The sequence below is a fragment of the Pseudorasbora parva genome, chromosome 1, assembly GCF_024679245.1.
Source record: "Pseudorasbora parva isolate DD20220531a chromosome 1, ASM2467924v1, whole genome shotgun sequence".
NCBI classification, from domain to species: Eukaryota; Metazoa; Chordata; class Actinopteri; order Cypriniformes; family Gobionidae; genus Pseudorasbora; species Pseudorasbora parva.
In genome coordinates, this window is record NC_090172.1 from 43,867,720 (window position 1) to 43,878,340 (window position 10,621).

The window sequence follows — 10,621 nt, forward strand, 5'->3', positions numbered from 1 at the left end:
ATCGTATTCTTACACCCTTAAATGAAACCTTATTATGTCTGTCAACATCTTCTACTGCAATAAGATGTGTTTTTATTGGCAAGTATGTTGAAAGGGCACTTAAAAAATAACTGTATCCTTGTATCCCCTTTACAGCTAAAAAATGTTGCCCATTCTCTCAAGGCACAATTTCACACTTGCAATAGATATTTTAATAAGTCATCAGCAAGACCACTTGCAGATGACTTCATAAGCCATTTAATGATCCGAGACGACTGGTGTGAGGGTTTGTGGAAAGCAAAAACGTATCAACTTAAAGACACGGTCAGAACGCATGTCCAACTCAAGCATATCTATGTACTCATGAGCGAATCGGATCAGCACGGGAATCTAGTGTGTAATTGACAACAGTCTTTTTTCCTCTGTATGCAAGGTAGACTTAATTAATACCAGTACAGAGGAGATTCTTTCTGGACAAGTCTGACATATTTATCACGGGACGTCTGGGTAAGGCACTCTGGAGTTCGTCACAAACGGTGTCTAAACACTAACCTGCCAGATGTGTTAAGATCTTTTTTTCCGAGGCTGCAGTTCCCATCAAGTGCCAGAAGCAATTACTAGAGGTTATCACAGGTCATCAACTGCAGAGTGGCGAGGATTTGGATTTCCTTCCTTCAAACTCCTTTTTCTCCATCTAAATATAAAGATTCCTGAATCATATGCAAAAAAGAAAATACATTTTTACATCATAAGAGGTTAAAAGAGTAAATTTTTAGAATGCTTTATCAGTGTTGATGGCTTTGGAAATTGCATTTACCATATGACGCGCCTGTCTATCTGTTGCCATCCCAGAATGCATTGCCACTTTATGCAGTAACATGATCTAAATACAATCCAGATGGTCTCCACCAATTGGTCTAATTCCTTCAAGCCTCGATATTTCACATTACATATATTAATCATCTGAGGCATGTCACAGATTTCTGCACTGATAACAACATCCCTCCCTTCAAACGATGGCTGACTCATTCCAATCAAACCAGTGGGGCGGTTATCAAAACAATGCTGCAAAAAGGGAGGGAGACAGACGTCTTGCAAGCTGTTGCGCTCAAGTGACAAAACATTAAGTGCTTCCACCTTTAGTTTATGAAACTGCGGTTTCTGTTATCCGATTCAAAGAACCAATCAAAGCTTTGGAGGTCAATTCAGAGGTTTTTTAAAATAAACACTAAGAAAGGTCATACAAAAATATTACATTACTATCTTCACAATAACACTTGAATTACACCCTGGAAGGTACAGCTGATAAGAGCTTCAAATTATATTATTCTGTACAAGACAACAGGTGTGGACCTGCCAAGGTAGATTTTCAGAGACGGCTTGCCAAAATAATCTGTTACTGTTGGATAGTAGCATTCCCACATGCAAAAATTTTCGGGAACTCTCAACTTGATTCAACCTGCAGTTTTATATTCCCCGGCAGAATTTGAAGACATTGTCAGTGCAGTTCATGAAGAGCCCTTCTCTTGTCCTCAGGCTGAAAGCCTCTCTCCAGGGTCCTGAAGCATGGGCTCTAGGCCGAGAGCTGGTCCAGGGCAAGAGGCCAAACATATCAGCAAGCCAGTACCCTGCCTGCTAGGCCCCACGGTCAGTCCTCCTCTGAGGAAAGCTGGGCCCCATCATCATGCACCTCTCTGTAGGCTTCCAGTGGGCCTCCCTCTGGGTTGTAACTCTCCATCCTGATACTCAGACCATCTGCCAGCTTCTGGGCAGCTTGTTTGGCCTGCAACTCCTGAAATAAACAGTATACACAATTACATAAATGTACTACATCTTGAATACATAATGAGGCAGAACCACATAAACAAGTGGCAAACACGTATGTTTTAAAGGTGGGGGGGTTCATAATGGTTCATAAAATGTCATTCATTAGACATCTACAACCTACCAGATGCCTTCTGGTCTGCTCTTGCAAAAGGTCAGATGATTCCTCTAAAGACAGCAGCTGGGCAGGACTGTGGTGCATGGGTGGACGCTTTGCCGCAGTAACATCATCCAGGTGTTTTCGTTCATGTTGTTTTCTGGCCTCTGCAGTAAGTGGTGTGGTGCTGCCAGAGGCCTGACTAGGTGATGTAGACTTCGATTTTACAGCTAACCTAAAGACAGTTGTCAAAGTGACTTAACAGAGCATTTAAACTATGGATTTTGAATGTTTATGGATTTCCTGAGACTAACCCATGACTGTTGCTAGCAAGGGCAAATGAACCTGAGACCTGAAGCTATGCAAGTAAAGTGTTCAATGTTAAAAGTGTATAAAATCATATTCCTCACATTCCAGATCGGTAATCTTAATTGGCATTGAAGAAGATTAACTAAAGAATATAAAGACACTTTGTTGGTGGATAATTCATTATTCACCACAAGACTAGTAATGTGCACCAACAAAGTAAAAAAGTCTATTATTAAAACTAGACTAATAGTCTAATTTCAACCTAATTTGTAAAGGAAATATAAAGTGTGTAAATGTAGTTTTCAATTTCCCCATATTTTTTAAAGAAAATACATAGCCATGCAATGACATTTGTAGTTCCACTCACTGGTTAGGTTTGAATCTGGGCTTCCTCATATTCACATATTTCTCTGTCTTCTCCAGGATTTCTATGTAATGTGGTTTCTTCTGATGTTGATTATCCACAAAGGGCTTACTAGAAGGCAGGGTTTTGATGGTGCTTTGGTTGGAGCCATTGTTACTTTCAGAAAGTGTTACTCTTCCAAACACCTCCACAAGCTCTGTGTCTTTCATCAGTGAGGCTGGTGCATTCCCACCGGCTGTTTCTAGTGTTTCAGCAGCCTTCGTCTGGGATGTCAAAAACTCCTCTTGGCCAAACAGAACACCATTTTTCTGTATGTTAGCCTCATCGATATCAACACTGGCTTCGTTTCCATCATTGGATTGAATAATCATGTCAAAATTTGAGTCTAAATGCTTATCTGTGCTTCGCTTGGCAAAGGCTTGCTGATATTTAGCCTGAAACTCTGTCCGGAGAGAGATTAAACTTGCTTGTTTTCTCTCCTCCTCCTCCAGATATCCAAGTGCAAGGCGTACTTTCTCCATAAAGTCAGCAATCTTCTTTCCCTTATCTGGGAGGCTCTGAATAAATCTCCTGAAGTGATCATAAAAGTACACAATGTATTTAGACATAAATTATATAATATATAACACTTTAAACATTACATATTTTTTTCAAAGCAACGTATATTAATGAATATGAAAATACAGTGTTAATGAAACAAATTCACTTGTATAACATATGAAAGGGGTCTTTTTGGTTTGAATTGTAATTCTCCCAACTTTCATGTGTAGTTTACGCTGCCACTCATGGGATGCATGATGTTTACACGACTAGAGGTTACTTTGGGGGCGGTGGATCTGGAATGATCCAGAATATGTTTAAGCAGCATATTATTCTAGCCAGTAATAATAATTTAGTTATATATATATTAACGTTATTATTATATATTCAAGGTAACGAGGCTAACATAAAATTGCAGTGGTCATCACTTACTTATTAGACAGTAACTTTTCTTGTCGAGAGAGTATCTCAAGGAGCTCATCTTTACTTTTGCTTCTCAGATCACCCACTTCCCCCTGGCGCGCGGTCCACGCCGCCGACATGACGAGATCTGTGAAGAATGACTAAACCAGTACGAATCTCAAACTGACATGTTCACTCTATAACGCTTCATGACTTATGATACAGGGCGCTAGATATCCACGTACAGCGCCATGTGTCAAAATAAGCAACGACAATGAAGTAACCAACGATAATACCGAACCTAACGTCTCATACATTCATTACAAAATAAAAGACCCAAACAAACACTAACAGTTGAACACAAGTAGCATTTTTAAAAAAGAAATACATACATACATACATACATACATACATACATACATACATACATACATACATACATACATACATACATACATACATACATACATACATAATTAAGTAAATAAATAAATAGTTAAAATAAGTAGTTTGGTGTCCGTATTTCATTGTTAAAATCGCGTTTACATAATATTATTCATGACACAAAAGGATGTGTGAATTGCAGAATAAAGCTTCTGAAAAAGAAACTGAACCTAGAAAGGAAAAAAAGAACGAAAGAAAAAGAAAGACAGAAACGCTATTGCACTGGCGTCATCTGCTGGGCAAATTCATGCACTCCACTGTGACGTTTAAAAATAACACTAAATTACAAAAATTAAAATTACATTTATTAAAATAAATCACACATATTTTGTCGTATATGACGGAGACGGATTGTTGAATTAAGCAGAAATACACATAGTTCCATAAATACCGTCCAAATAGGACTTTATGCTACATTTAAGTCACTTTCACTGAATTATATTTGTTTAACACATTTTTTTATATGTTGATGTAAATACAAAAAGGTATTTGAGAGGTATAACGGTACAAATGTAATAAAAAAAAAGATAAAATCTAGTAGATCAGAGCTTATCAAAGAGATTCATACAATTGAACGTGCATACGTTTATTATTAATTATTTTTTTATTTATTATGTAGTAAAAACGTTTTTAAACCATGCACAAAAAACACACACAGAGAGAGAGAGAGAGATGACATGCTTACAATAGACCTTATTAAATATCTTCATGTGACGTAATGACGTCCACGTTCACTTCAAACACGCTGCTGTGTTCCGACACTGCGTTGTCGTAAATCTTCCGAATCGACTCGGGTCCGCCAGCCATCACAAGTACAAGAGGTAACGCCTGGTTGAGCTTTGCGCTCCGGCGACAACAAAAGTGCGATCATGACGAGTGGGTATTGATTTTTCTTAATTCTGTTGACATTATATCAGCTTCTACTGTTATTAATGTAAGTACTTTAATGAAATCCCGGTTTCAGGAGCACTACGATAGCAAGGCTAACTAACTAGCCAGCTAGCTTATTCTGTGAAAAGTCCCCGAAGTGAAATCACAAGATTAAGCTTCTAAACCAGGCGAAATGCTGATTTATGGTGGCGTTAGTGAACATTATGTATTTACTACGACACAAAACAACTTTTTGTTAAAAAGTTGAAAAGTTGACAGACGTTTAACATTAGCAATCTTAAACTATATTGTCAATTAAAATGCAACATAAAAGCCACCCAGTAAAATACAGCGAACGTTTTTTGTCTGATAAGACAACAAGTTTTATAAGACCAGGATGTTTCTTTTGAGATATCGTCGATAGTAGGTAACTGTTAGTAGATCGTTTTGTGCGGATGTTGATGTTATGAAGGCTCTCTGGCGCCTTCATTGCCACGTCGCCTCACTGCCACTCATCTCTGTTTTGATGATAGTGTATACAAATCACGGTTACATGTTATACTGTACAGCATCAACCTTCCTCATCTTAAAAATACACTTCTTGACACTGAATAGATATTTTCTGACAGGAGATTTTAAAGAGAGAGGCATTTTCTTGTTAATTCATGTTCCATCCTGTCTGCACTTTGTCTTTTCAAGGGAGTAGAGCATGAACAAACCATTAAGAGTGTTGAAATCTCTCGTCCTGCAGGGGGAAATCAGCGTGAGCTTGCCCGTCAAAAGAATGCCAAGAAGCAAAATGACACTACCAAAGGGAAGAGAAATGAGGATGGCCTCTCTGCAGCTGCTCGTAAGCAAAGGTACACCTAAAGAGAATAATAACAAATAGATGCTTAAAAATACAAAATGCACCATACTGAGTGGTCTTCTTTTTCTTTTCTTCCTCAGAGATGCTGAAATCATGCAGCAAAAGCAAAAAAAGGCAAATGAGAAAGGAGACCCTAAAGCCAAATAACCAGTCGATGGGGTTGTGACCAACATGACATCAGAGATCTTTTTTCTTTTGTCAAGAGAGTGTCTTTCATTGTGTCGATGTGGAGACTTTGATTCTTTAATGTTTCTTCCCAAACTCCATAATGTGCTTGAAAGGGCATATCAACTATACAGTTCATAATGATTTGTGTTCAGCTATGGAAGAGGAGAGAGTTTCTTATGTTCACATAAACCCGAGCAAGCCCAAATAAATGGGAGTCTCAAAATGTCTGGACTGGACTTGTAATCTTGTATTTTTGTATAAAGTGCCCTTCTTAATAAAAATGTACATTTTAATTCACGCCTACCAATTAAACTGGTATCCCTATAATGTGTGTGTATTAGAATGTAATGTTTTTAACAATTCACAGTTTATTATTTCCTTATTATTTAGAATTAACTAGCATTCAGACATGGTTTGAGGGCAAATTGCTCTGCTCATTAACTGCAGCCCATAAAAACTGCAGCCCATTAACCATATAATTGCTAAAGCAATTATAACTTGATTATTGACTTCAAATAATGCAGTGTGCTTTTCTAGTCTGAGTCAATGTTAAAAAGCAGTAGTGAATTCTCAGTGCCAACTTCTCTACTGGCATAACAGGTATTTAAGTAAATTTTAACTCATCCATCTTTATTTGCTTTTTTGTTTTCTACCTAATTAAAATGTCAGGAATCTTATACCATAAATTGGCGTTGACATAATACTCTATAATGTATGGTATCCATAAGGTAACCTGTTTGGTGATTATTTTGATTCGCTGTCATATCTTCAGAGGTCGAGATTTTGCAGAAAGGAGGCGTTGCTAGTCTTCAGCTGACTTCTCCGAATCGGTTCTTTCGAACAGCTTGACATCCTGCCGTTGCATATCTATAAAATAAAGCTACATGTACACGTTTTCTGTTTAGGACTGTTTGAGCTAAGTTTTAGTAATAGTGTTACTAATTGTGTCCAGTTTTAACCATTCTGCTATTAAACATCGATTCGACGCATGAAATCTGATTCTTATGAATCAGTGAAATCGTTCCAGAAAAAAAATCCGACTTACGAGCATCGCTTTCACTACAGCATCTTTAAAACAGAGCAGTCTCAAGAAAGATTACATTTTTGTACACAGCCATGGTAAAACAATCGCTAAATTGAACAGCTCTGGCTGGGACAGGTTTTGTTCAAGATAGGGCTAGGATAACAGCTCGTGAACAGATATCGGACCAATCAGCTATGAGCAAAGTGACATAACTCTGACGTAACCATGTCCATTCTCATTGTGTGTGTAGTAGTAGCAAAATGGCTTCACCGTATCTGGATAATCCTGTAGATATCGGAGCCCAACTTGTACAAAGGGCTTTACGCAGAGAAAGAGTTATTAGAGATAAACAAAACCCATTAGCATTCTCTGACGAGAATTTATACGAGAGATACCGATTTTCGGCGGAGGGAATGTTGTATCTTTGTCAACTTCTTGAGCCCCATATTAAAAACCCGACGCGACGAAGCCACGCGACCACTGTCCCACAAATGATTTGTATTGCTTTGCGTTTCTTTGCGAGTGGTACATACCTGTATGAAGTGGGCGATGCCGAGAAGCTCAGCAAGAACACAGTTTGCCGAACAATTCGTAGGGTAGTTATAGCACTTCAGAGATATCTAAACTCTTTCGTTGTGTTCCCTGGTCACTTACACACTGTGGCCATAAAAGAGGGCTTTTCCAATATAGCTGGTAAGATTGATCAACACTCTAATACACCATCAATAACTATCGATATTAAGAGTTGGTAATATGCTGTGATCTTTTAAAAGGATTCCCTAAAGTTATTGGAGCAATAGATTGCACACACATTCCAATCTCGACTCCAATAAAAGAGATTGAGGCTAATTATCTTAACAGAAAGGCTACTCACAGCCTCAATGTTCAGGTATGTATATTACATTTAAGTCATATGCATACACTTTCATTATATTGTAATGATTTAACGTGGGACTCACCAGCCGTATCTTTATTACAGATTACTTGTGACCATCAGTGCATGGTCACAAGCCTGGATGCCAGATGGCCTGGCTCAATGCACGACAACCAGATTTTCGAGAAGTCGTCCTTATGCCTGCGCTTTCAGGAAGGTGCGGTAAAATGGGAACAGTAGAAAAAACACTACAAAAATAAAATGAAATAAACAAAAGTATACTGTTATTGTGACAGTCTTGTTTCTGTTCATTAACAGGGCTGTTTGATGGTCTGTTGGTGGGAGACCAGACTTACGCATGTCAGAGCTTTCTGATGACTCCCTACCCTGACCCTGAGACAACACCCCAGCAAGACTTTAACATGGCCCTTAGTCAAACCAGGTTCAAGATGGACATGACTCTTGCTATTTTAAAGGCACGATTTAACTGTCTTCGTGACCTGAGAGTGTCACCTGAGCGTGCATCTCAGATTGTGGGTGCATGTGTTGTCCTTCACAACATAGCCACTATAAGGAAGGAGCGAGTGCCAGATGAATATTATCTCCCCACTGATGATGATGTTGACCCCATTACTCTGGACCATCCAGCTGGCAGAGCTGTCAGAGATGCCATCACAGCAGAATATTTCACTCACCATTCAATAAAAATAAACTAATCATCCCAATAAATTTTGAAAGAAATGTTTCATATTAAGGCATATTAATGCACTTATCTTTATTGTCATTAAATTTGTTTACATCTATTCTTATGTTGATGTTGAAAATGCTCAATGGAAAAGTAATGACTGAAAATTAAATTATATTTATGTGTACAGTGGCTTGCGAAAGTATTTGGCCCCCTTGAACTTTGCGACCTTTTGCCACATTTCAGGCTTCAAACATAAAGATATAAAACTGTTTTTGTGAAGAATCAACAACACAGTGGGACACAGTCATGAAGTGGAACGAAATATATTGGATATTTCAAACTTTTTTAACAAATCAAAAACTGAAAAATTGGGCATGCAAAATTATTCGGCCCCCTTAAGTTAATACTTTGTAGCGCCACCTTTTGCTGCGATTACAGCTGTAAGTCGCTTGGGGTATGTCTCTATCAGTTTTGCACATCCAGAGACTGAAATTTTTGCCCATTCCTCCTTGCAGAACCGCTCTAGCTCAGTGAGGTTGGATGGAGAGCGTTTGTGAACAGCAGTTTTCAGTTCTTTCTTCTTTCCACAGATTCTTGATTGGATTCAGGTCTGGACTTTGACTTGGCCATTCTAACACCTGGATATCTTTATTTTTGAACCGTTCCATTGTAGATTTTGCTTTATGTTTTGGATCATTGTCTTGTTGGAAGACAAATCTCTGTCCCAGTCTCAGGTCTTTTGCAGACTCCATCAGGTTTTCTTCCAGAATGGTCCTGTATTTGGCTCCATCAATTTTAACCATCTTCCCTGTCCCTGCTGAAGAAAAGCAGGCCCAAACCATGATGCTGCCACCACCATGTTTGACAGTGGGGATGGTGTGTTCAGGGTGATGAGCTTGATTTGCTTTTACGCCAAACATGACGTTTTGCATTGTTGCCAAAAAGTTCAATTTTGGTTTCATCTGACCAGAGCACCTTCTTCCACGTTTGGTGTGTCTCCCAGGTGGCTTGTGGCAAACTTTAATGGACACTTTTTATGGATATCTTTAAGAAATGGCTTTCTTCTTGCCGCTCTTCCATAAAGGCCAGATTTGTGCAGTATACGACTGATTGTTGTCCTATGGACAGAGTCTCCCACCTCAGCTGTAGATCTCTGCAGTTCATCCAGAGTGATCATGGGCCTCTTGGCTGCATCTCTGATCAGTCTTCTCCTTGTATGAGCTGAAAGTTTAGAGGGACGGCCAGGTCTTGGTAGATTTGCAGTGGTCTGATACTCCTTCCATTTCAATATTATCGCTTGCACAGTGCTCCTTGGGATGTTTAAAGCTTGGGAAATCTTTTTTTGTATCCAAATCCAGCTTTAAACTTCTCCACAACATATCCGTTTGATTCACTTCTCTTCTGAAGATTGAGAGATCGTTTTGAAAATTATTAAAAAATTAAATGTGTTTACAAGGCAGGAATAAACTCTGATGCTGCAGCGACAGTTTGAGAAGGCAGCTTATAGAATATCTGACTATATCAATGCCTGATGTATCAAAGAAATATGCCTAATAATTATCACATAGCTCTAATGAATACACATTGTTTAAAAGAATTATGAATGCATGTATTATATTTATATTACTATTTACTTGTCAATTAAAATAATATTTATATGAACACACAGGTCCTTCTAAAAAAATTAGCATATTGTGATAAAGTTCATTTTCAATTTTCCATATTGTAATGATAAAAATTAAACTTTCATATATTTTAGATTCATTGCACACCAACTGAAATATCTCAGGTCTTTTATTGTTTTAATACTGATGATCTTGGCATACAACTCATGAAAACCCCTAATTCCTGTCTAAAATAATTAGCATATTTTATCCGACCAATAAAAGAAAAGTGTTTTTAATACAAAAAATGTCAACCTTCAAATAATTATGTTCAGTTATGCACTCAATACTTGGTTGGGAATCCTTTTGCAGAAATGACTGCTTCAATGCAGCGTGGCATGGAGGCAATCAGCCTGTGGCACTGCTGAGGTGTTATGGAGGCCCAGCCCTTGATAAAACACAGTGGACCAACACCAGCAGCTGACATTGTGCACCCCAGACCATCACTGACTGTGAGTACTTGACACTGGACTTCAGGCATTTTGGCATTTCCTTCTCCCGAGTCT

The 10,621-nt window shown here is 38.4% G+C and overlaps 3 protein-coding genes and 1 long non-coding RNA gene across 4 annotated transcripts; 2 read left to right on the forward strand and 2 right to left on the reverse strand.

The window, feature by feature from the left end:
• Window positions 1-1,179: 1,179 nt before the first annotated feature.
• On the reverse strand, window positions 1,180-3,935 carry polr2m (RNA polymerase II subunit M). The gene is made up of 4 exons (XM_067442157.1): window positions 3,546-3,935; window positions 2,577-3,143; window positions 1,928-2,135; window positions 1,180-1,771 (listed from the first exon to the last, which is right to left on the reverse strand). The coding sequence occupies exons 1-4, from the start codon at window positions 3,653-3,655 to the stop codon at window positions 1,628-1,630; spliced, it is 1,029 nt and encodes a 342-aa protein (XP_067298258.1). The 5' UTR covers window positions 3,656-3,935; the 3' UTR covers window positions 1,180-1,627.
• A 742-nt stretch (window positions 3,936-4,677) lies between these two features.
• On the forward strand, window positions 4,678-6,162 carry serf2b (small EDRK-rich factor 2b). Its single transcript, XM_067442276.1, has 3 exons — window positions 4,678-4,835; window positions 5,581-5,689; window positions 5,778-6,162. The coding sequence occupies exons 1-3, from the start codon at window positions 4,829-4,831 to the stop codon at window positions 5,842-5,844; spliced, it is 183 nt and encodes a 60-aa protein (XP_067298377.1). The 5' UTR covers window positions 4,678-4,828; the 3' UTR covers window positions 5,845-6,162.
• A 137-nt stretch (window positions 6,163-6,299) lies between these two features.
• On the reverse strand, window positions 6,300-7,958 carry LOC137073631 (uncharacterized). The gene is made up of 3 exons (XR_010904795.1): window positions 7,849-7,958; window positions 7,423-7,546; window positions 6,300-6,732 (listed from the first exon to the last, which is right to left on the reverse strand). It is a non-coding gene; the product is annotated as an uncharacterized lncRNA (long non-coding RNA).
• Window positions 7,011-8,633, forward strand: harbi2 (harbinger transposase derived 2). The gene is made up of 4 exons (XM_067442144.1): window positions 7,011-7,582; window positions 7,663-7,778; window positions 7,869-7,980; window positions 8,082-8,633. Exons 1-4 carry the CDS (start codon window positions 7,150-7,152, stop codon window positions 8,477-8,479), a joined length of 1,059 nt encoding a protein of 352 aa, XP_067298245.1. The 5' UTR covers window positions 7,011-7,149; the 3' UTR covers window positions 8,480-8,633.
• The last annotated feature ends 1,988 nt before the right edge of the window (window positions 8,634-10,621 follow it).